This window comes from Myotis nattereri (genome assembly GCF_964212035.1).
Source record: "Myotis nattereri genome assembly, chromosome: 12".
NCBI lineage: Eukaryota > Metazoa > Chordata > Mammalia > Chiroptera > Vespertilionidae > Myotis > Myotis nattereri.
In genome coordinates, this window is record NC_138087.1 from 16642315 (window position 1) to 16668284 (window position 25970).

Genomic DNA, 25970 nt, shown 5'->3' on the forward strand with positions numbered 1-25970 from the left:
AAGAAAACCAGCGCTGCTCATTCTCACTCCTCCCACATCATCGCATGACGCCCCGTCGCTGAGGCCTGTTCTTACCATGTGCGCGGCACACAGGCCTTTCAAGAAATAAACACTAGCTTCATTTCTTGAGTTCCAGATGTCCTAGCATGCTCTTTACACGCCTTATTTCATCTTTTTCTCACATTTGATACCTTTACTTCCAACAGATGTTACTTCTCAACATCCAAGCCACGTTGCTCTCCATCCCGCCAGACTCTCCTCACTGCCATTGGTCACACAGAGCTCCCCTCCGCCCCCGTTTGTAGTCAGACGGAGGTTCATGCCCCAAACGATTGCCAGCTTTAGCACGAAAAGCACAGCTATAAAAATGGTGGACCAGAGGGAAGAAAGTTTGAAAAGCACAGATTTGGAAAGCCTTGTCTCATAAAGGCCTGGCACAGCCCATCGAGGTCCAAGCATATGCTCACCCTGTGTTCCCCTTCGAGGTGGCCCAGCAGACGCTGGGGTGAGTGCAGTAGCCAAGGTTGGCCTGTCATGGCAAGATCGGGTCAGGACTGTGAAAAGAAGCAGAGCTTCTCACATGAGCCAGAGCTGCTCCCCAAAATAGCCGGCAATGGAGAGCCATTGTGGGGCTTTTGAAAGGGCCTTTTCTTTGGAAACATCATCTGTGCAAAGGCCTCTGGGCTGCGTCTTGTCGGGCGGGTTCCTTGACTTCCGGCCAAATGGCTTGGACGGGGACTCGGGTGTTGAAAAGAAAGAGCTTTGACTTTTCCACTATTTTGTTACCACATGAGTTGTCTGACCCTGAGCAAGGCATGTAAAGTCCTGCTGCCTCAGTTTCCCCATCGATGAGAGAGCATATCTAGAGCCTCCCCCCAGCTTGTCTCACTGAGATTATGATCTCTGACATGGTGTTTCACCAGCCCTGTCCTCTTTCATTCAAGGTGGCCATCTCTTTCCTTAGAGAGGCCTTCATGAATTAAAGCTCACCATGCCAGCAGGAGGTGCGCCCGGCACAGAGTAACTGGGGATTGCATTCAAGGGACTTTGTCCATTTAGATGGTGTGTGTGTTTGTGTGTGTGTGTGTGTGTGTGTGTGTGTGTGTGTGTGTGTGTCCAGCGTGGCATCTGCTGGTGGTAGTTGTTCAGGGCAACCCAGATGCCCAGAGATGGGTGGGTGGGAAAGCTTGCCAGAAACTGTTTTAGGAGCCTTGGCAGACATACTGTAAAGTGTCAATTTGAAAAATAGCAAAGAAATGTGGGGTTGCTTTCAATGAACTGCATTGTGCTGGGTTATTGGGAATGTGGCAACATCAGCCGCATGCCTTTGTCAGTCCTGTTTATTCAACCTTTGCTGATTTCCAGACAGCTCTTGCTTCTGGTTTGTAGGATGGTAGGTGCTTGGTTGTTTGGGTTTTGTTTTTATTTTGGGGTTTTTTTATTGGGTCAGAGTGAGATGTGGTCTCTGGCTTATCTCAGGGCCAAAAGTATGATTAATCAGAGTTGAAGACAATAATGGGGATATTGTCAGCACATAGTATTAAGTAATAAACACAGAATTCAAAACTGTATTGGAAAATCACTCTACTCATATCTATTTATTAGTACTGTCTGTGAGCATCACCATAGATGAGAAAGGAAATATGGCAAAAAGTGTCAGAAGTGGTTTTCTTTTGGTGGAATGATGGGCACGCTTGTTTTTTACATAGACCTATTGGGGCTTTTCAGGTTTTCTATTGCAAACATGACCACTTCTGTAATCAGCAGAAAAATCAAACTGTTGCTTTCAAAGGCCTTAACAACAAAGACCGAAGATGTGCAAGCCGAGCGTCCTGTGTGCCCAGGACCTGGGGTCTGAGTGCTCTCCCCGTCTCTGGCCTGCCCCCTGCTCCCTCAGGGAGCCAAGGTGACAGAGATGCTCAGAGGAGCAGACAGTGGTCTCACAGACTCCTCTGTGACTGCGGGAGCTGGACGTGTGTGGTCACCTTGGACTAAACGATTCCCTGAATCTGGGGTGCTCCCTCCTAGAGAGTGGAGTTTGAGGGCCCCTATTTTAAGCAGGCAGAACTTTGTGATTCTAAAGCCTGTGATGAAGCCTGCAGATCACCTGTGCGTGACGTGTCCAGCCCTGTGGGGACCAGCCTTGCTCAGGCCCCTCACTGCCAAAGTACAGTGATCTTGACCGAGGGTTTGGATTGGTGTTTTTCCCATCCAGATTTCTCTACTTCACTGGGTCTGAAGAGATTTTTGGTTTTTTCTAACTTCAAGTTTTAAAAGAGAACAAAAGGGATTTGTTGAAAAGAAATTAATTCATACCATGGAATAGCCTGTATACAGTTTATTACACTTAACTATAAGTGTGTGTGCAATAACTACAACTAAGTTTTAGCTGAAACTATAGTGTGGGTCTACAGTTCATTCCAACCCCTTATTACTAAGATATTAGCAAAAATGAGGACCAGAAGTGACTCTGTTGTATGTCTCTGCCCTGGTCTCAATCATATTCCTGTTGAGAGAGAGAGAGAGAGAGAGAGAGAGAGAGAGAGAGAGAGAGAGAGAGAGAGACATCGATTGGTTGCCTCCCAGGGCTGGGGATTGAGCCTGCAACCAAGTATGTGCCTTGGACCCGAATCAAACCTGGGACCCTTCAGTTTACAGGCCAATGCTCTATCCACTGAGCCAAACCAGCTAGGGTGAATTTTCAGTGTTTAACTGCTTACATTTTAAAATACAGAGCCTTATAAAACGATTAATATGTTTTCATGACTCTTACTATTTCTGTTCCAATTTGCTATTGCGTACCTCCATCTAATTCTTACGTGTCAGATTATGTCCTGGTTCTGCAGGAATGCCACTAAGAACGTCAGGCTTACCAATCGTACACTGTTCTCTCTTTACCTTTGCTGAGTGGGGTGGTTTACAGACTGCCTCCGGTTTTGCCTGGCAGTCATTTCTAAATCATTCAGTCACATATGTTACACGCTGGCCATGTGCTGAAAATCAGGTCCCTACTTTCAAGGAATCCATTGTAAGTTTCCGCCGAATCCGTCTTTACTGCAGCATCTCCCAAAGTATTTTCCCCAGAATCTACTAGTTCTAAGGGATGTCAAAAGGATTATGTGAAAAAGCGTTTCCATGGCAAATAACTATGGGAAATAGTTAATAAAGGTATTCCAGTTTCTTTAGTGCCCTGGTGGGCACCCTAACCCTCCAAGCAAGGCTGGAACTTGTCGCTGTGTTTGCTCAGGGAGTCCTTTCTCTCCAGAGCATTGTGTGGGTGTAAGGTTTGAAATACCCTTTGGGAAATCTGAACTACACAGCCTTCACAATCTACCTTCTGGGTTATAAGTCAGTCCTCTTCTGGCTGCTGAAGGTCTGTTAAGCATTTATTGAAAACCCACTGTAAGTCAGCAGTTGTGCTGAGTGCCAGAATGATGGTCAAATAAGTTACACCTCCATTCTGTAAGAAGCTCAGTTAAAGAATCATATCCTCTGACCCATTACCTAGAGCTGCACTGTCCAGTACAGGAGCCACTAGCCCATCGTGACTACTTAAATGTAAATTAATTAGAATTAAATAAAAATTAGTTTCTTAATCTCACTAGCCACATGTCAAGTACCCAAAAGCCACCCCCTGTGTCTAGTGGCTATTGTATGGGGTAGACAGTGAACATGAGACTATCTCTCGGACACCCTGAATTAGAGGCTCTGTCTGCCAGAGTTACCGCCTAAATGCACTGTTAGCACCTTCTCCCACCATGCCTGCCTGCCAGATGTGTTCAAAGTTGTCCCCATGATGTCTCAATGAAGCATTGCCGTGTAGTTCTTTAAGCTCCTGGGACGATCAACTTCTCTTTGCTAGGCCACTTCTCTCCCAGCTTACAGACGAAGAACAGACTCAAAGCCACATGTTCAGTGTCCCTCCCTCGGTCCCACGTCAGAATGCCCGCTCCAGGGGGGAGCTCAATACCTCAGGCTGGCTGCCGGTCTCTGGGGCTCCGGATCGTAGTCACACTTCGCTGTGCCTGCAGTGTTGAAATTGCTGCAGAATGTCAATCACAGCAGGAATGAATTCATCTTCACAAGCATTTACATGAAAATATGAATAGTCAGGATGGCTTGATGCCCATATATAAATAAGCCTGCCAGATCTTAGCTGCCATGTGTGGTCTTGATTAGTTGAAATTTCCTGGCCAGATAAGAGTAGATTCTTTGGCACCAAAAGATGTCAAATGAGTATTAACTTGGGGACTGTGAAAAGTGAAAAGGTTTTCCTTGTTAAAATACAGCGGTATATCTTCTCCCACCACCCACCTGTCCCACCACAATCAAAGCATGAGGATGAGGTTAGAGGCAGTCCCTAACCTAGGGACTGTGTTGTCACCTAAGAACACCTCTTCCCATGGAATAATTTCAGACATAAAGATCAGATATACAAGCTACCAACAAAGCCAGTCTGGCCAGATTTTGTACTAGAACTTTGTATTAATCAATATTAGTTCCAGGAGATTAGTGCCCACAGATTCCTATTACATTGTGAATCTGAGTGCAACTGCACCACTAAATAAAAAATAAATGCATACAGGTAGGTCTGGGTGAACGTGAAATGTAGATTACTCCAAAGAGACTTCATGGAGTTCTTTAATGAGCCATGTCCTCTCACCTCCAGGCCATAGTACGTGCAGTCTCTCCACCTCCACGTCCTCCTAAGTCTTGAAAATCTCAGCTTAATCACCCTCTCTCCAGAAAGGACCTCATTCTCCACCATGTTAGGTCTCCACTGACTGCTCTGCTCTCAGCGTTCCCTGATCCCAAAGAAGGCAACTAAGATACAAGCGACAGCATCTTCATGGAATGATGTCAGAAGTGATACACCATCACCTCCTCCATTTTCTGTTCCTTAGACACGAGTCACTAAGTCCACCCCCCACTTAGGGGGCAGGGAATGAAGCTCTATCTCTCGAAGAGAGGAATATCAGATAATTTTTTGACATATTTTTAAACTACAACGGACAAACAAAAACCTGACTGGTGATGTTTTGTTAACAGAGAAAAATGGCAACAGGTCTTAGACCTCAGTTCATCAACCTCAGTTCTGGAGCTCTCTCTGGCTAAGAAAGAATTCAGAGCCAAGACTCGAATTATAAGAGTGAGTTTATTTAGGAAGTCTCAGGAGTAGAAGAAGAGAGCCATAGGGGGGAAAATGGGCTCAGGAAACAAGTTATAGGGGGGGGGGAGAGAAAGAGAGAGAGAGAGAGAGAGAGAGAGAGAGAGAGAGAGAGAGAGAGATATGAAAGAGGAAGGAAAGGTTAGGGTGTACTCCAGAGATGGAGCTGGCTCCTCCATCCTAGGCATGTTTATCTGGAGGTCTCAGGGGAGGATCCCAGTGGAATCTTCATCAGCTTTCCAGGTGTGTCCTTTCAGGGTCATGGTCTCCTCTTGACTGGTCGGTGCTAGGTCAGGGGGTCATTAGGCACTACAGCTCATCCTGACGTCAGCCATGGCGTCCCTCTGTCTGATTTTGCTGCTTCTCTGGGCCTGGAGCTGAAACACAGCTGAAGCCTAGATGTCATCTCCAGGGGTTAATGCTGAAGGGACTGGTACTGCAAGGGCTTGTAGTTTTGCCCGTTGCTAGGCACCCAGGTTCTTCGCCCTGGCGACCATATGCACTTGGCCCATCATTCCTTCACTGCTCATGCCTGTCTGCCTAGTACAGTTTGTCTTTCATCCTGCACTTCCCTTTCTCCTGTCACTCCCTACATCCTGCAGCTCAGGTCAGCACTCCCCAAAGTGCTCATTGCTCCAGAAATCACCTGCCTCAGGGAAAACTCCCAGCACTCAGAGTGATCACTTCTTCCCCTTCCCAGCCAAGCTCCGGAAGAAGGCATCCTGGCCAATCCTCTCCACCTTCTCACTTCCCTTTCAATTCACAGGAACCCGCCCTCGCTCACCCCGGAAACCTGCTCCTTCTGCCGAAGTCATACCCTGAGCAATATAATTCACTAATAATTCATGTTAGGAATAAATTTTAAAAACATTGTGCAGAGCCAAAGAAACAAGACCCAAAAAGTACACACTGTTGGATCCCATTTATATCAAGTTCTAGAGCAGTCTAAGTGAATTCAAAGCATCAGGAAGCATATCAGTGGTTGCCTGGGCCCAGGGTAGGGGTGGGAGACTAGCTGCAAAGGGGCGAGAGGGAGTTTTCAGAGATGACAGAAATGTTTCCTATCCTAACTGTAGTGGTTTCATGGAAACATGTACCTGTCAAAACTCATCAAACCGTACATTTGATGAGAAAATATACCTCGATGAACTTTATTTTTAAAGCATGCCTGGTGAGTGCATCCAAGTTATTTTACAAACAACCTCAGTATTCCCAAGAATGTCTTGACAGGTCTTTGTGGAAAACTTTTGTCCTCCTGCTGCCTGGGTGGTTAATGAGACACACTGAAGAGGGGAGTGGCAAGGAACTCTAAGGTCCAATTAGAGTATCTTCACTTTCAGCAAGTTATCAACCAAAGGAATTCATGCCACAGGGACAGGTGGCTTTCCCTCAACTCCGGAGTCAGTTATGAATGGTTGTAAGTCATTCCACTGCACATCACCTGGGGAGAGCTCAGGAACTACCTCAGTTCTCAGGCCTCCTCCCAGATACTGCCTGCCTGCCAGACGTGTTCAGACCTATTCAATCAGAATCTCCAACCAAAGCTCAAGTGTGACACCGGGAGGAACCCCAGTGAGACTGAGTGTGGTGCTCCTCAGACTTCTTCTTGAACAGAATATCTGGGGAGCTTGTGAAGGATGTAAATGCATGGGCTCTCTTACTGGAAATTCTGAGTCAGCAGATCTAGAATGGGATTCATGAATCTGGATTTTTGTTGTTGTTGTTGTTGTTAATTCTTACCTGAGGATGTTTTTCCATTGCTTGTCAAAGAGAGTAGAAGGGAAGGAGGGAAGGGGAGAGACAGAGAGAGAAACATCAATGTGAGAGAGACACATCAATTGGTTGCCTCCCAAACATGCCCCAACCATAGCTGGGGGGTCAAACCTGCAACCCAGGGATGTGCCCTTGACCGGGAATGGAACTTGAGACCCTTCAGTGCGCCAGCTGATACATCTCACCACTGAGAAACACCGGCCAGGACTGAATTTGCATTTTTTATAAGCTCCCAGGTATTTTTGATGCAGGTGATTCAGGCATCACACTCTGAAACTCATATCAACTACTCCCAAATTTCTAAGAACTGAGTTCAACAAGATGCCTGGCTCGAAGAGTAGCTCTTCCATCTTGGATTTTTGATGACATCTAGCCCAACTACTTTTGTTTGCTTAAGCCCAGGCTTACTTCCCCCAGTTTAGCCTACCCTCAGTATCAACCCTACACTTAGTACCTTGTCTAAACCATAGTGGTCTTTGTCACCCCCTGCTGGCAGAGTATCACCATCCTCCAACTGCCTGCCCCCTCCCCCCCCACCTCCCCTCTCCTTCCCCTCCTCCCTCCCCTCCCTCCCCACACACACAGCTCACCTCTTCCAGCTGAGGCCTCACCTGGGTTAGAGCCCCCATCACACCGACCTGAGTGCTGCTGGGGCCCAGGGCTCCAGGCACTTGGCTCGGTGCTGGGGATACAGTCACTGGCCCATCTTGGTCTTAGCATGAGCCTTCCTATCAATACAGCGATAGGAACGGTCTTAATTCTCCTGCTGGTACCAATAAAATGACAGGCTATTACTAAGACTTGTGGTCGGTCCCTAGCAACAGCTGCTGTGACTGTTCTGCGTGAGGCCTGAGCCCAGTTTGGGGACCTCACCTCCACTTCAACCAAAGCTGTCCCATTTCTCTCCTCAGTGGCTTCCAGGCAGGATTACGCTAAAGAAATGGTTTCTGCCCCTAAAGTAAGTTGTAAATCCACGGATTAGGGAAGGTTTAGATATCTGTTCATTTGGCCATGTTGTGGATCCAGAGTGACTTAGCTGTCACTGTCCCCTCTCTTCCTGTATTTCTATAGTATATTATTTAGAACAGAGGTTTATGGTAGAAATGTATGTCTTATTAAACTATTTCAGCACAGAAGAACTTTACATGGTCTGTAATAACGATGTACTTTTTAAATTTCATATGTCCAGCTTCTGAGGACATAATAGGGACATTTTTTGAGTAAAGCTGTGGATCGTCTCTGGACCGTAGACTGTAGATGCTATAGGAAATTTGTTTAAGTATTACCTCATTTAATGCGCACACAGTTCTGTGAGGTGACTGCTTTAGCGAGGAAAGGCATTGGGCAGGAGGACTTGTGCAGTGTCACTCCCCTGGCTCTGCGGAGGCAGGAGGCAACGCATGCAGTCTGACTCCCAAGCCCAGTCTGACTGGCCTCTGCTGGGGAAGTCCGTTTGAGGTGGATCAGCCACATGGGTCCTGATGATCTCCAGCAGCCAGATGATCCCCAAGGTCCCGCCCCTCCCTCAACAGCATCTGGGTGTGAGGCCGTGCCAAGTCCATCTGCTATCTGAGCCCATGCCATGTGCATTTCTGAGGAACTCAAATGAGTTGGCAGTGAGTAGGAGCTCATGCAAAATGCTGGGCAACTGAAAGGATGACCCTTGCCTCAGAAAGTTGAATATCTGGAGATCAGAAGACCCAAATTCAAAGCCTATGAGGCCGGCAATCTAGCAGGAACGCATTAGCAAGGAGGTGGTGGGAAAGAGGAAGCTGGGGGCAGCCACCATTGCAACCCCAGCTCATTGGGGGAGTAGAGACCCGGGTTTCCAAAGCAAAGGAAACTGGAGGTCTAACATTCTAGGTGAACTCCCCAGAATTATAAATGATGGCAAATGATGAGAGCCGCTGATTTTTGTTTTATTTTAATTTTTATTTATTTTTATTTATTTTAGAGAGAGAGGAAGGGAGAGAAGGAGAGAGGGAAAGATCTGTTGCCTCTCCTATGTGCCCCAACTGAGGATCAAACCCGAAACCTAGGTACGTGCCCTGACCAGGTATCAAACCCGCCGCCTTTTGGTGTACAGGACAATGCTCCAACTGAGCCACCCGGCCAGGGCTATTTTATTTTATTTTTAAATCTACGGCCCAACAAACTCTTTCTAGGTTTGCACTTTGCCTCAGGGCCATCGTTTTGCACTCATGCCTTACATGGAGCCTGAGGTGGGCAGCAGAGGGTCTGGCCCATTACAACCTGGCAGCACATCCACAGTGTCTGAGCTTCAAGTGTTATTTGTAGAGTTTTTCCTCCTCTTGAAAGCCCAGAACATCCGTGAAGCATGTGTGTGTGTTGGGGGGTGTACAGGGTTTGTACGAAGCAGACAAGACAGGGGCCATGTGATGGAGTCGAGGTGGGCCCCACACCATGCTGCCCTGTGCCCCTCACCGTTGCTGGTCTGCAGTGGCGGGGCTGCTGCAGGCACCAGGAGACACAGAGCACGTCTGTCCCTTTGTCACTGCTTTCACGTGACACGGCCAGTGTCATCGCCAGTTGGCATTGAGATTGCTGACCCTGTCGCTGCCCGGCCTGGACCGTAAGCAGCTGTTGTTATTGTATTGCTCACCCCGAACAGTGGAGCCTTCAGAAACCCACCACACTCCACCCCTGCTCTGGGGCACTGGCACACAGTGCTGGCGTTCTCCCAGCCTCCACTCGCGGGACTGCATCTTCTTCACCTTCGAAAAACATTGGCAAAGCAGACAGGAGTCAAATAAGATGTTTGCCCACATACAGCACATGCTGGTTTCAGTTTTACGAGCTAATGATTGAAGAGGAAGGGTTTTCATTAAGACTGGCAGGCCCTCTCATCTCCACATTCCATTTATAATATAAGGTTTCTATTGTGGTTTCCTCTTTTTTCAGAGCTTTCTCTTACCCTGGTGTTGACAACAACCTTTGAACGTGTGCTACAGAAAAACCTGATAGGCGCTCACTGGATGTGGGCTCTGTCTTTGCTGTCGCGGGTGTAAGATGTTAGTTACAAGAGGTTCTCAGACATAGTCACTTTTTATTTTGGTTTCTGTTGCCGGTGCAAGGGTGCTTGATATTTTGCATTAAGAGAGATTATTCTAAATGGAGGAATTCATGTAAGCATTTTATTTCCAATATTGATAGTGTTAACAGAGGGAAGTAATTAAGTGGACATGAATATCTTCTGGAAAACACATGCATAAGCACATGCACACACATGTGTACAAGCACACACACTGATGCTCATTTATTCCTGATGAAGCTTCAAATCTCTCAGAATCCGTTCTCTGAGAGTTTCCGTTTTTTATTTTGTTAATGGAACTATATGTAAAAATCTTCTTCCTTGAAGCTTTTGAGATTGTTTTTTCCAAAATTGATATTTATGGGGCCTTTATTGTTGTCGTTTTCTTAAATTTTACTTTAAATTGTGGTAAAACACATATAACATAAAATTTACCATCCTGTCTGTCAGTGTACAGTGCAGTGGCATTAAGCAAACTCACATGGTTGTGCAACTATTACCACCATCCATCTCCAGAACTCTTCATCACTAAGCACGATTGTTATTTTTAATTTTTGTTTTCCTATGCGAGTCAAGTCTTTAGGATGTGCAGTTGGAAACGGGCAACAAAAAGTACATAAACGAAAAGCAAACCTGCTCTTATTCCTCTTCGACTGAAGCAGGGCAGCTACCCACTGTGAATACGCTGGACAAATTCCCTCTACAAAACACATGGTTGCAACACAGCACATAACGACTCCTATCTCTATCGCTAAAAAGTCCAAAATTGCAGCTTCAAAAAAAAATATCAATAAAGAGTGAGGAAGGAGCCCTAGCAGGTAAACATTGCTTTAGTCCTATGAAACATCCCCTTTATGTAAAACTCATATTGTTTTTATGGCTCTTTAATTGGGGCTCTGAGTATAAGAAAGGAGGGCTTGCCTCCTCTGCATTCTGAAAGGCACCAAAGTGTAGTTTGAAGGGACGCAGGCAGTTTCCTCCGTTCTTGTTTTACACGTGTTTTCTTCCTGGTGCAGCATCACTGCTCTCCAAAGATAGGAGAAATGTTGGCCTGTTCATGGTCAGGGCGATTTTGGAAAGGCAGCATGGGGACCCGTTTATAACCACGGGGGCTCTAAGCCTACAGAATCACACCTCTCATGGTGTCTGCAGGCTGCAGAGCGGGCTTAACACACGTTTTCTGTAAAGATTCAGATGCTAAATGCTTTGGCTTGTGGGCCATTCATGGTCTCAGTCAACTGCTCAATTCTGCCATTGAACTGGGGAAGCAGCCGTACACAAGACAGACAAATGGGTGTGTCTGTGATACGACTTTATTTAAATGAACTTGAAATTTGAATATCATCTAGCATTCATGTGTAATGATATATGACTCTTCCTTTGATTTTTTTCCAACAATTTAAAAGTGTAAAGGTCATTCGCAACTCATGAGCCATATGGAACATGTGGGACTGAACGTGGGTCCGTGGGCTGCAATTTTGAGGTCCCTGACGCAAAAGAAAATACAGATTCCAAGGCCCGTTGACAAGATCTGAATGACAGATCTTGGTTCACATTCTCTCTCCACCAAGTAGTAACCGTGTAAGCTTGGGTAAGTCACTCAGCTCTGCACGTTCCAGTTCCTCCATCGGAGAAGGAGAAGGACCACCGGGGAGGTGCCGTCAGTGACAGAGTGGGACACAAAATGGTCATTGCCCCTACAGCTCTGGGGAGGCTCAGTTTCTCTCCGGGGAGGCCTGGGAACAGGTTTCAATTGGTGGCAGCCAAACTCCTAGCAGTAGAACTTATTTTACTAAAATGCAAGTTCAGTTTGCTTCATGTCTGCACACTCCATCAACATAATCCTTTGTTCCCATCAAAGGCATGAGGCTGCTAAGAAACTACAAACTTCCTAAATTACAGGCTCGCCGAGGAAGAAAAATCTCCGTGTATTTTCGTCAGATACACAATAGAGGTCTTATTGAGCGATGGCCAGCTCAGTGCTGCGGTGAGTTCAGCCGGGCTGACCGGTTTCTATGGAATTCTTTGTCTTCCCGAGGGAGGTAAATTCTTCCTCCAGGGCCCCGTGCCCTGAAAGTTCATGGCTTACCCAAATAACGAATCAGGCTGCTTCAGGATTTCTTGAATGTCATTCAGAGTTGGACCCATTAAGCTTCTTTCAGAATAAATAAAAGTGTGTGCCTGCCACCTGACCTAGAGTGGAACTCCGCTTCACCGGCCGGCCAGGTGACCTGGGCAAACGGCAGAATTCCGTACCCTGTCCTCCCACATCTAGTCTTCCAAGAGCTGGGCAACCCGACGGGGGGCCCGGCCATGTTCAAATCGGTTACATCTTGCTAAGGGAATGGGTGCGTTCAGTCACCCACGCTCACCCCTGCACAAGGGCATGAGGAGTATCTACCAGAAACCAATCCAGCTATGCTGACAAATGTGGGCTGTGGGAAGGAGGGAGGCAGGGGAGATGGGCCGGCAGAGCGAGGAAGGAGGAGGGAGGAGCAGCTGCCACCCTAGGGCTGGGTCTGCGCCCGCTGTGATACAGGCACATCCCTTTGAGCAGAAGTCAGGTTGGACTCACGCACTGCCATGGGCAGGAGCTAACAGAGCCCCAGTGAGAAGGCTGGCATTGGGAGGACACACAGATAGGTCTGCAGCGTAAGTCAGGATGTTACAAAGCACGGGCGGGGGGACTGTGGGGCTTCGGGGAGGAGACCGTGAGAAATGCAGCGACAGTGAAACGCTCTGATTCAGGCTCTGGTTTTCATGGTGCGTGGCGAGGTTAGATGAGAGAGCTTCAAAAATGTGTAAATCTGCCTTTACAGGAACCAATGTAAATCAAGAAACTGAGTATGTTTACACAGAGCGGCTTATTTTTAATGCTTGCAGGATCTGGGGAAAGAAGAGCAGTGTGACTCGTATATCGCCTGAGTAAATATTCTCCGTGGGTGGCAGGTCTGTGTGTTTATCCATCCCTACAGACATGTACATGTACTCGGGGCGTGCAAGTATGTGCACAGGTTCACACACCCCGTCGGGGCGCGCCCTCCGGGTCAGCAATGTGGGCTGCTGTTTAGGAACAGAATTAATCAAATAAATACTGGTTTTTCCCAAAGAGGAAGGGCCAGCCTGCCAGGCTTCTATTTTTATTCCTTTTGGCTCGTTTGCCACCCACGTCCCTAACAGAAAGCAGAAGGCACGTTTTTAATTCCTGTGTGCTGGTTGGCTCCCACATGTCCTTTAATTTGGGAGGAATTTTTTAAAAAATGTTTGTAGTTTGGCTGCCCTGCCTGCCTCATAGGAATTCAGACTGTGGGATGCTGGCAAGGAAAGACAGCAGCCCCAGCTGTGGCTGCCCACGAGTGGTTCCCCAGCCGGTCCCTGCTCCCCTGGCCAGCGCCAGCTTCATGCGGCCGCTGACTCAGAGGCTGAACCGAAAGCACCTAAGGGTGTGAATGAAGATCCCGTGGGCACGATGCCAGGGCACTCGTTAGGAAGACGGGGCGTCACGTTCCAACCTTGACTACCCTAACCTTTGACCAGGGTGCTTAACCTCAGGTGTTTCATCTGTAAAATGAGGACTACACCCCTCAGGACATAGGCAGCTGGGAGGATTGGATAAGATCATGGATATTCAGCGGTGGGCACAGTGCCTGGCACATGGGGAAAGTGCAAGAGTGGTGGGCGGGAGCACAGCACACTTTTGTTGATTACTTAAGGCTTTACGCCACTGCCCCATCTTCCTTATTCCATTTGTGTGACCTGACACTCATTCATTCATTCACTCATTCACCAAGTTATTTATCTGTCTAAAGCCTTGCTCCAAAATTCATTCAAAGTGGCTGGTGTCAGTCTCCTACCAGAATTCGTTCTCCCAATTCCCATTGAGCAGATGCAACTACGTTAATAGTTCTAAAAACCATGTGTAGGCCCTGCCCGTGACCCCTGCTCTGGGCTCCGGCCCTGGGCTGGAGCCGCATCCTCCTTGCTTCAAAGGCTCTGAGGACAGGAACAAAGTGCTCTGAGCCCTGGGGGCGAGCAGGACACAATCTCCGAGGTGGACTCAGGGAGCTGGGAGCTGCGACCTTCCCCAGGGCCAGGAACCCGCTGGAGGCCCAGCGGGGGAGGGGAGCTGGGCTCGCACCCCTGGAGAAGGCACGGAGTGGCCCTGCTACAGGCCAAGGCAGAGCCGTCCTCTCTGGGCCTTCATTGTGGGTGGAGTGAGGGCTCCCGAGAAAGTCATGCCCGGTGCCCAGCCCCTGCAACTACTCGCCTAACCAGGGGAGCAGGGTGGGGGCCCTTCCCCGGGAACTGTCAAGGCATTTGGGAAGGACCAATGTTACCTTCTCTGGCACATGCAGCTGTTTGGATTCTAGGAAGCGAGAGGAGAAACGATGCTTGGAGGGAGCTCTGACTGCAGGTGGACAGCTGTGGTCCTGACACCCAGGCCCCCCTGTGCCCAAGGGCAGGTGGGATGTTTAGTATTTGCTTGTTTTTCTTTCAATTTTTTGCTCTTCTTCCAGGGATTTCCCTGCAGCAAGCAGCCTGCTGTTTTTCCGGGGCTGCCTCTTAAAAGGGGAACCTGCCCCTCAGAGCAGAACCGCCCCCTGTCTGAGGGACAGCTAGCTGTCTGACAGGCCCTGGGGCCGAGACTTTTCCTTTCTCTGAATCACTGTCTCGCTCTCTGCAGCGTGTAACCTCAGAGATGCATCAGCAGGGCATGGGTGGATGGACAGGCGTGTTCCGGGCCGGGGAAGGGAATGGGACTCTCCCTGCGGAACAAACAGCGCAGATACAGAAGCAAACAAGGAAGGTGTGTGTGAGGCTGGAGAGAGGGAGGCGGTCCTGAGATGCTTGCAGCCCCTGGAACTTGCTGGGACTTTATCTGCTGGGAGGTGGAGATGAGTAGGAACAAGTTTCATGCCTCTGGCTTTCAGCAGCTCCTCCCCAGCTGCTGGGTTGCTACCAGCAGGGATTAGAGAGGGTAGACCTTGCAGTCAGTAGGCAGCCTGGTGCCACAGGGCATTCTGAGTCCTTCAGATGAAGGATTTGGAGACAACAGCTGATTTTGATTCTTATCAAATACCTTCAGACAATATCACCTCCGCTTCCACATCTATAGCTCCTAAAACCACACCTGCCCATTCCTGGAATTCTTTTTTTTTCTTGACAATAATTTGTTTTAATCTGACAGCAAAAGCAAAATAAACAATTAAGACTACATCAAACTAAGAAGTTTCTGCACAGCAAAGAAAACCATCGACAAAATGAAAGGCAACCTCCTGAATGGGGAAAACATCTGTTATGCATATATCTGATAAGAGGCTAATATCCAAAATATATAGAGAATTCATATCACTCCATTGCAAAAGTAAACAACTGATTTTAAAATGGATAGAGCATCTGAATAGACATTTTCCCAAAGAAGACATACAGATGGCCAACAGGTACATGAGAAGATCCTCAACGTCTCCAACCATCAGAGAAATTCAAATCAAAATCACCATAAGCCCTAACTGGTTTGGCTCAGTGGATAGAGCATCAGCCTATGGACTGAAGGGTCCCGCCTGGTCAAGGGCATATGCCCGCGTTGTGGGTTTGATCTATTCCTGGAATTCTTGACACCAGGATGGTCATGCTGCTCATAGTGTCTGATGCTCGAAGAAACCTCACTGAACCTTGCCCGTGTCTGCACTCAGGAATTACCACGTGGTTTAACTATTGCGTCATCCCTTGCTATGTCAACTTGCATTTTTTTCTGCTTCTCCTTGTGGGGGAGGAAGAAACTCAAGGTTCTTTTGGCTGGTCTAATGATCAAATAGTCATGAGACAGATTAGCAAGAGGAAAAGGCCAAATTTAATTACATATATGTGTTTGGGAACCCCCCACACATGAATTAGAGACCCCGCATGCATGAGAGGTTCAAAAACAGAAAGGACACGTGGGTGCATAAGACATCCTGGGCTAGGGATGAGGTACGGCGCCTGGAGGGCTTCAGAGGGTCATTGCAGGATGCTGAGAAGAGAGCTGCTTAGTAATTAGAAGTGTGTCCTGCCCTATAGATAGATAGGTCAGAAGAGGTTATTGCTGATAATCTCTTCATATTGAACAAGGCCCCTAATTCAAGCTCTTCTAGGAAGCTAAGGGAGGGGCAGAAGGCCCTCGTGAGCCTGAAGCTAAAGTGGCCTTTAACTCACAACAAGCCACGTACACTGAGGCATATCTTGGAGTGATTCGTACTGACCTGACAGTTTCAAAGCGACTTGCTTTTGCTACCAGTGAGTGTGATCTCGGTAAAGAAATAGCCCAATACCTGCTTGACCCCCAGTGTGGAATATGGCCTCAGGGAGACGGGTGTGGGCAGGGGCTGAGGACCCTGGAGGAGCGAGGGGATTGGCTGGTTCTGATGAAATCTTGGCAGTGATGTCACCAGCACCGTTGTTTGGATGGAGGAGGGAAGGGGGGAAGACTCCTGAGAGAAATGGAATTTCTCATGTCAACATGTTCGATCCACACAATGTTAGGGAAGGGAAAACGTAGCCAATAACAAAAGAAACAAATGGAGAATGCAGATACAAATTGGTGGTTTTAAAGCCTGTTAAGAAATGGAATTTATAGGATGGAAGGTACACAGGAACCATCGTTCTGACCTGGGCATCTCTCCCCTCTTCTCCGCCCCTGCGCCCCCCCCCCCCCCCACACACACACACAGGGGGCCTAACTTTGCTGTCAGGAGTGAAAATCTTCCCCATAATACGGCTTTGGTGTTACCCACATCCCAAACCCAGCCCCAGCAGAAATGTCCCGGTGGTTCTTGCAGCATTTCAAAGGGACCTTCCCAAGTCTCTATCAGGGCGGAGACTGGTGACTGATTCCAGGGGAGGCATGGCCACGCTCCAGCCGGGGCCGGGGGCTGAGGCTGAGCAGGTGGGCAAGGAAGCACTCTGTGGAAAGAGCACCAGCCTGACTGCCTTTTCTGGTGACTCCCTGTTTCTCCTTTGTCTCTTCAGCAGCAGTTACCTTAACATATTACCTTTAAAATGTGTTGACAAAGAGCCCTTAGTGGGGAAAGTGTGTGTATGTGTGTGTGCTCATAGCTGAGAGGCAATTCACTTCCCTCTTAGGGCCAACCTACCATTAGGTTGAGTGCTTCAAACTGCCCAGTTTTAAGCCGTTGGTTTTCTCCTGGTGGTTGATGGGGGAGCGTCTCATTTACATAAAAGTCTTTTTCACCGAAGTTCAGCAGGGCTCTCCTTCTCGGGAACTGCTAGTCCTAATACGGGTTAAAGCACTAGAAGAACAAAGGGCCTCCCTCCCTCTTTTCCTTTTATTCCAGCCCCCCGCAGAGTAATGGAAACAGTATGTTTTTTGTTTATTTTTGTTCTCTGGTCAACCAAATACGGGTGCTAATCCTTATTCTTTCACTTGCTTGCTGTGTGAAGTTGGGCAAGTTCCTTCCATTCTCTGAGCCTCCGTGTCCTCCTCTGCAAATTAGAAAAAGCAAAGTGTAGTTCGTAGCGTCCTGAGAAAGAAGTACACAAAATAAATGCAAGTGCCTCCGAGCAGGTGCCGCATGAGGACAGAGTAGGTCCTCAGTGCAGATTTCCCTCCACCTCTCATCTCACTGGGTCTATCGACCTAATAATTTTGTTCTCCGTTGGATTTAGTCTCATTAACAAATGTTTTTCAGTCCCTGAATGTGTCAGAGCTTTCGCACCCGGATCCAAATAGAAACAAGATGTGGTTCATCTCCCCAGAGCAAATCGCGTGCTGGAACCAGGAAGTGATCAAGGATCGCAGGGAAACCAGAAGAGGAAGGCCTGCCACTTCAGGGGGATGCACAGGGGGGGTGGGGGGGGGGCAAGAGAGGTTGTCCAGGAGGCAGCACTGAGCAAGAGCCTTGAAGGATGCAGAGTTGGGAGAGAGGGGTTGTGGGAAGCCAGGAGCAAATGCAAGCATATATACGGGGATTGCTGACAGCGGTTCTCAACCTGTGGGTCGCGAGCACCGGAAAACACATATAGCAGGAGTCCTCAAACTTTTTAAACAGGGGGCCAGTTCACTGTCCCTCAGACCGTTGGAGGGCCGGACTTTAGTTTAAAAAAAAAACTATGAACAAATTCCTATGCATACTGCACATATCTTATTTTGAAGTAAAAAAACAAAATGGGAACAAATACAATATTTGTATTTGCATGTGGCCCGCGGGCCGTTGTTTGAGGACCCCTGACATATAGCATACCAGATATTTACATTATGATTCATAACAGTAGCAAAATTACAGTTATGAAGTAGCAACGAAAATAATTTTATGGTTGGGGGTCACCACAACATGAGGAACTGTATCAAAGGGTCGCGGCCTTAGGAAGGTTGAGAACCGCTGGAGCACGAGAGGAGAGTTGGGGAGAGTTGGGACCTGAGGCTGAGTAGCTGAGAAGAGCATTGTATGCTAAGGGTGGGACTCCGTTTGCAGACTGTGGACAGCCACTGAAGGAGTGTAGCTTGAGGAGAGCCTGGTGGGAGAGGGATTTTACCTGAGCTCACTGAGCCAGCTCTTAAAAAGACTTGTTCACACTCTTGCTTTTCTCAAACCAACCTGAAGGGTAGAGTGTTTCTGCCATTATGTAGTTGTGCCACCTCAGGCAGGTCACTGGCTCTCTTGGTCTGAGTTTTCACGCCTCTGAAATGAAGAGGTTGGACTACATAATATCTGTGTTCTCCCAGCTTTAGCAGAGTCTACGATTCCTGACTTTTGTCATTGTTTTTGGAGTTTATTTTATAATTTCTAATGTTGCTAAAATTGCTTGCTAGCACAATAACGGACACCCAGTAGACATCAATTATTTGTCTCTGTTTCATGTAAAAACTAGGTTACTGAAACGTGGGATGTAGTGCAGCGATTTTCAACCCATGTGCTGCAAGAACTTCCTAAACACGCAATCCCCGACTCCTCAGTCAGGGCCCTGGCCTCTGCTCCCTTCGATGATCAAATAAAAAATGTCAACAGGCAGCCCAGCAGTAGCCGTCCTGTGGGAATGGATCAAAATTATACTAATTACAGTACATATAGTTTGATCCACTTATGTTGCACTCATATTTTGCTTGTACTTTTTCCCAAATAATTGGATCAAACCATATATCCTGTTATGTGAGGGCCAGCATATCCCACATCATACTCTCATATACAACAAGGTTTTAAAGGTCTTCTCAGTTTCAGGGAAAAATGGATGCTGAAGCCCACCGCTGGTGGAGAGAGGTGTGACAGGAGCGTGCAAGCAGTGATGGGGAGCCCAGGAAGGGGCCGGGAACCCTCCTGGGAGCTGACAGTTGAGTCTTGAAGGGTGTCAAGTTTGCCAGGTTGGGAGAGCAGAAAGCTTCTCCCAGAACAAGCAGCCTGAGGAACTACTGAAAACCTTGATAGGCCATGGCCTGTTGGAGACCGGGGAGGACTCCAGGGGCTGTGGGAGTGGGTGGGGGTCCGCTCAATAGGAGGTGAAGGGCGGGGAGGTCCCTGTTATAAACAGCATTGCTTGCCAGGGGGCGGAGTAGGAAATTGCTCCTGTTGATAGTGGGGAACCAGGGGCTTGGTGGAATCAATGCTCCCTTACATGGAAGCAAGTGTTACTGATTGAGGAGAACCCAAACCCAGCTTTCCTCTTTCCTTAAGGATAGATTTTTTGTTTTTTTAAATCTAGAGCGTCAGCCCTAGCTGGTTTGGCTTCATGGACAGAGCACTGGCCCTTGGACTGAAGGGTCCTGGGTTCGATTACAGTCATGGGCACATAACTGGGTTGCAGGCTCGATCCCTGGCCCTAATTGGGGCATGTGTGGGAGGCAACCAATAGATGTATATCTAACAGATGTTCTCTCTGTCTCTCCCGCTCCCTTGCACTCTCTCTAAAAATCAATGGGAAAATATCCTTGGGTGAGGATTAACAAAATAAATAAATTTATTTAAAAAAAAAACACCTAGTGCTTTCAAAAATCTTCAAATACAGGCCAAATGCAGTCCTTATGAATATTTCTCTGAAAATTCTCGTAACTGCGGCAGAAGCCTTGCCGGCACCCTGTGGAGTTCTTCAGCGGCATGCCCTGATACTCCCCGATGCCCAGCTCCTGCACTGGCAAAGGCGTCCGCAGAGAGCCCCGGGCAGGAGCGGTTGAGGCCGCTGTCCTCCAGGAAGGAGTGCACTGGTCCTGCCAGGGCCTGCGGGAGGGCTTTGATGGGGAGGAAAACTATGGATCCCTATCCTGGCCAGTTTGGGGTGTGGGGTTTCCCCCCACAGAATCCATTGTTTCTTAACCAGCTCCTTGTGCGCCACCCCGTGGGGAAGTGCTAGAATACAGCTTTGAAGGCTTTTGAAGGGTGCATCCAGCTGAGCCTGCCTTCCTCGGGTTTCTGATCTGCTGTTGCAAGCGCTCTGTCTCTCTAAGGATGTCGGGAGGCATCCCAGGGGGCAGCTTCTCTCCTGCATTTGGGGCTGCAGGGTGTGTGAGGAGGCGCCGGTCCTGGCTTTTCACAGACTAGCCCAAGGGCTTCGGAATAGCCCCCTGTGCGCTCTCAGACGGTTCCCTCTTCTGCTTTGTTGTTGTTTGTTTCCCTACTTCTAGTGCCTGCAGTCTTTAGTGACGAAAGTGTTTGAGTATTTATTGCACCTGTAATTCAAAGAGGCATGAGTCTGGGTGATGAAAATACATCTCTGGCATTTTGAAAATTCAGGAATGACTGCGACCATCTGTGATTACTATATATATAAGTCAGTATTAAATCAATATCATCTGAATGCATATTCATAGGAACCTCTGGCCTTTGCACTCAGCCCTGAGTTCGAATCCCACCCCTGCCACTTCCTGTGTGGCTTTGATAAATTGCTCTCAGTCTCTGAGCCTGTTTGCGCCTCAGTCCAAAGGGGTGGCAGTCTCACTTCACAGGGTTAGGGGAAGGGTTACATGATGTAATATGGGCACCGCAGGGTAGAGGTGGGGCTGTCTCGGAGGTTAGAGAAGGCACCCTAAAAAGGGGCATTTCAGCCAAGACCCAAAGGCACAGAGAGGTCACACAAGGGTAGTGAGTGCAGAAGTGGGATCTAAATGTGGGTGAAAGAGGTGGCCAGGTCAATTCCTGGTCAGGGCATATGCCTGGATTGCGGGCTCAATCCCCAGTGTGGGCATGCAGGAGGCAGCCGATCGATGTTTCTCATTGATGTTTCTATCTCACCCTCTCCCTCTCTTTCTGAAAACCAATAAGAACATATTTTTAAAAATTGTAAATGTGGGTGAATTCAGTTCTGCCATGCCTCATGGCCTCCCTTCCTCTAAATATTTGCATGTATGTCATTGAATTTTTTTTTTATTGTTTAAGTCCTCACCCGAGGATATGCCCCATTGATTTTAGCAAGAAAAGAACAGAAAGGGAGAGGGAGAAACATCAATTGGTTGCCTCCTGCACACACCCCAAACCAGAGCTCAAACCTGAAATCTGGGTATGTACCCTGACCTGGAATTAAACCCACAACCTTTCAGTGTATGGGACAATGCTCCAGCCAACTGAGCCACCCTGGCCAGGGAATTTTATTATATTTTAGCTTGTGATCTATAGCTCTTTCTCCAAGATAGAGTATAGCTCCTTGCAAACAGCAACCTCATCTCCCAGGCACCTGCTACATAGTACAAGTAATAGGCCTAATTAGATGCTCATTTAATTGTTCAATTTATGTATCTGTATGTACTTGCATGCATTTAATAATCTTCTAGGGGTGCTAAATTCTTCTATGTACTAGTATGTTCTGGTATTTCTTTAACCAACACATTGTTATGTTTTCCAAGAGTCTCTGAGCACCTGGACACACCCATGCTCAAGCTCCTTTTACTCCTATTTTCTAGGCTGGGGTGATCCAGGGCCAGTGTGCAAGGGGTGCAGCCTCTGGCATCAGTGCTGCAGCAGGTGGGACTTGGACGCAGCTCATTCATCTACTAGAAATGACATTGAACGTGTCCTGCCAAATGCTGCACAGGGCAGGGCTCATTGCAGCCTGCCTTCCAGGCCCTGGATGAGGAAAGAGGAGCCGCTGCCCTGTGCCCGGCACTGTGCAAAGTGAGGGACACATGGTGGAAGCACATGTGTGATCGAATGAGAGGTTTTTTTTCCTGACATTTAGTCGCCCACAGTGGCGAAGGCCCATAGTCCGTGCACACACACAGAGTATGGACCAGCTCATTGCATGCAGGACTCCAGGTGGGCACAAGCGGGGGGAGTGGCTAGCTTCACAGTGGGGTGGGAGGGAGTGTAGGAAGGTGTGCCAGGCAGTGAATTGCTCTTGCTGATTGGGAAAAATTATGGCGAGTAGCCAAGGAAAGAGGGCAGGATGTGGTAGGAGCAGGCACAGACTAGAGGCTCAGCCTGTGCAGAGGCCCACAGAATGGGAACGGGTGGCACCTTTAGCCCCTGCACATGCCCACGAGAGCCAGCCGGGCGGTGGGTGGGTAAAAGGCAAGGTGGTTGGTTGCATGTCAGACCCGTTAGTATAGTCTGCATTTCCAGTAAGAAATGTCTTCCCTCCTGCTTTTCTTGACTTATACCCACTTAGACTGTGCTTCATCTTTTCAATCTTTGATGGAAACTTAGGTAAAGAGAAATTATTCTCCAAGAAACACAGCAGCATATATCCAACGATCCTATCCATCCGTACATGGTACTTGGTTCCTGATGGCGAGACCAGTGGGAGTGGTGGGGCCCGGGGTAACCTGGAAAGCATGTCCTGCCTCTGAAGGGGCAGCTCGTGCCGAGCCAGCTCATCCAGGTTCGGTGAGCCTGAGAGGGGGCGGGGAAGGATGGAGAAAAGACAGACAAGAGAATGAAAGCTGGGTCAGGGTGGGACGCTGTCCTCTCTGATGGAGAGCTTGCGACAGTGCCACGGACTACAAGCCGTGTCTTTTATTTTATAGCCAGATTCCAGGAGGCAAAGTAAGGGTGTGGTTACAACGTTCTCGTGGGTTTCGAATCTACTCAATTACATGCACCTGAACTCTGTCAAGCCACATCACTCAGGCACGTGGGGCCACGCGTTTGGACCACAGGTTCAAGCTTTTAACTATAGCTGTTGGCTATAATTGTGCTGGGAGGGCCCTGCCCTCCAAGCTGGGACTTGCACGTGGCCACGAGAGGACTGTGCCCTCTCGCTAGTCCGAGGCTTGACCCTGTCCAAACACTGTAGCCGCTCTCCACAGCGGCTGGAGTTAAAGGGTCTTGCAATATTTCAGAAAAAGCAAGCAGCCTGGATTTTCAGCCAGTTAGCTGTGTTTTTAAAGATGCTTTGATTTAAAAACAAAAACAGGAAGCAGACGACATCTGCAAGCCAAGCCTTATTCATGGCCATGCTTGCAGCATCTTGCTCAAAGCCTCCAGAGGTCACAGGGGTATGTCAGACCCTTCCACAAGCCACCACTCTGCCTTCAGCTCCCTAACCACCCTTCTCCCTGCTTTCCAGAAGGAGATGACCAGCCGGATGTGTCACTAGCGCCCCACCCTACCCTGCGGAAGAGAGAGGGCAGCTGCTCGCTCCTGGAGGCCCAGGTGGGCGGGAGGAGACCTGGCTGAGATGGCGCTCGGACTTCCAGGAGCCGGAGAGGGGGACACCGGGGTGACTCCCGACAGACACGCCCCTCACTTCTGCGTCTTAACCCTGAGTGCTGCTAGCCTTGCCCTGCGGAGTGGCCGCCCGTGGCGCGAGAGAAGGACCCACCCCCGTCCGCAGGACGCCTCGAGCCCCGCAGCCCTGCCTGGGCCCGCGCTGGGCCGGACTCGGGTTGTGAGACTGAGACACTGTGTGTGCGTTCCCTCCTCTGTCTTGTCCGCCGGCCGACATGTCCGTCTGTGTGTTCTAAGTCCCGAGTGCATTTGGATCTCTGGATGCCCTGCGAGTCTGTCTAAAACAAGCCTTCCTCCCGTTCGGTCCCTGCAAACTCCTGCCCTGCTCCTGTAGCCTGACTGTGTGCAGGGCTGTGGAGCTGGAGACGCCAGGCCCCGGCAGTATCCACACCGGTTCCCTAGCAGGCATCCTATCAGGGACACTCCGCGGGGGGCTGTCCCCTGCCCCCGGCGGGGTCTGCACACTTACCTACAGGGAAGAGCCTGGTTTCTAGTCACCAGTTCACCCTGAACCGAATGTGTTTTTATAACCACGCCATTCTTTCCACTTAAGATGTTTGGTCCTGTTTCCCAGAGGAGAGGGGTGGGAGGGAGTTCTAAATGACCAGGGACGGTGAGCAGAAGCCCTGAGCCAGATTAGTGCCGTGTTTGTTCTTCATTGGGGGGGGGGGGGTCGTGGCTGTCGCTGGGTAATACCAAATTTCAGTGAAAAAAAACAAAAGTACAATTGGCTATTGGTGCATGGAGCTCAGACTCCCGGGCACGGCCTTAACCTTCCCGGCTGGCCCTCTGAGCTTCTGAACCCAGCCAATGCCCGCTTCCTCTTCCTCCACCCTCTCCTCGCCTCTGCTGTATTACATGATGGCCAGAAATTAGCTTCTGCCCCAATGATTGTGCCACAGTTGCCAAGGTAACCGTGGAGCTGCAGCGCACTTCCTTCTTCCATCCTCCCCAAGACAGGATGCCCACTCTGGGCTACTTCCTGCCTGTTGAAACCCAGGTGAGTGTCACTTCTCTGATTCATTCACCACGTGGTGGAGGCCCCGGAAGCCTGTGACTAGGTGGTAACTATACTTCCAGTGAGCATTTGAATATGGCAAAATAGCCATTGGTGGAGGGAAGTAGAAACGAATGTATTAGTGCATTGTAATGTAGTACCGATTAAAGAATAACTAAGCAACTCTGATTTCTGTTTCATTATACATAACATATTAAAGCCACAAGAGCCTAAGAGCATGAACTCATTCTTCGTCCAGACTAAGAAAGGGCTGAGTGTCTGGGCTCGGTGGCATCCTGCATTCCCAACCCAACCCTTACTTTGCTTCTCGTCAAAGTTGACTCATGGAATCCAAATGCTGCTACCTCTCTCTGTGTGGTTGTGCTCTGGCCAGCAAAACTCACTGCTTTTTTATGTTTGAGAGGACAAGACAGGCAGAGATGTTTCAGCTTCATGTGGGGCTGAAAGAACACCTGACTGTCCTAGGGACCCAGAGAAACAGGAACAAGAGCCCCTGCAGGACCACACACAGCAAGTGCGCGCTGGGACAGAGCAGGACCTGGAGGAGCTCGGAAGCCTGGACCTGGGGCAACCACGGGGCTTTGCATTGAAAATGGACTGCATTCCTGCATCTCCGTCACATAGGGTGCTGGACTCTGGAGACATTTGTTATTAATTCTTTTTAAGCTTATTTCTAGTCACTGTTGGTGCATCTGAAATTTCCATTCAATTTAAAAATACAAATATTTTTTCAACTCCTTGGAACAGATTCCTCCTGGTTATATCGCTCATTGCACTAATCAACTCCTCTAGGATAAGCGCTGGCATATGGCTCTTATTTTTTAATTACAGAGCATTTTTATTCCCGCAGAACCTTGTCTGGCAAATTCTAAAGAAAATCATTACAGGAGGGCTTTTGTTTTTTTTATCTTTTTGGCTCGACCACATCATAAGTACATCCCATTGTACATGGAGGACCTGAGCTCAGGCAGCCCCGCAGGCACCCCTGGCTCTGCGTCCGACACTGACACCTGGCTTCTTCCTCCGAACCTGCTGGCTCTCCATCTCCCACTATGTTTTAGTTGAATTATACATGTAGCCACTCTTCTTTCTTTCTGCGAAGTTTCAAAAAGGGAAGATTATAATGAACATCCATAGACCCTTCCTCACAGGCATTAATTGTTAACATTTTTTCAGCTGTTAACATTTCCATATTTTCTTTCTCTGTAAATATTCATTCTTATTGATGAATCATGTCAAAATACAATGCAGACCTCATAAAACTTTACAATACTTTGTCAATTGTCTCTACATTAGGAAAGATCCAAAGACTAAATA

At 48.5% G+C, this 25970-nt stretch overlaps 1 protein-coding gene across 1 annotated transcript in view; it reads left to right on the forward strand.

Annotated features, from left to right (window-relative positions):
- MOB3B (MOB kinase activator 3B) overlaps positions 1–24815 on the forward strand; it is a 184270-nt gene extending 159455 nt beyond the window's left edge. The window contains exon 4 of the mRNA XM_081104248.1: positions 23475–24815. Coding sequence (XP_080960374.1) covers positions 23475–23504 — 30 coding nt within the window. The 3' untranslated portion in view covers positions 23505–24815. The remainder of the gene's footprint in view (positions 1–23474) is intronic.
- Positions 24816–25970: the final 1155 nt, after the last annotated feature.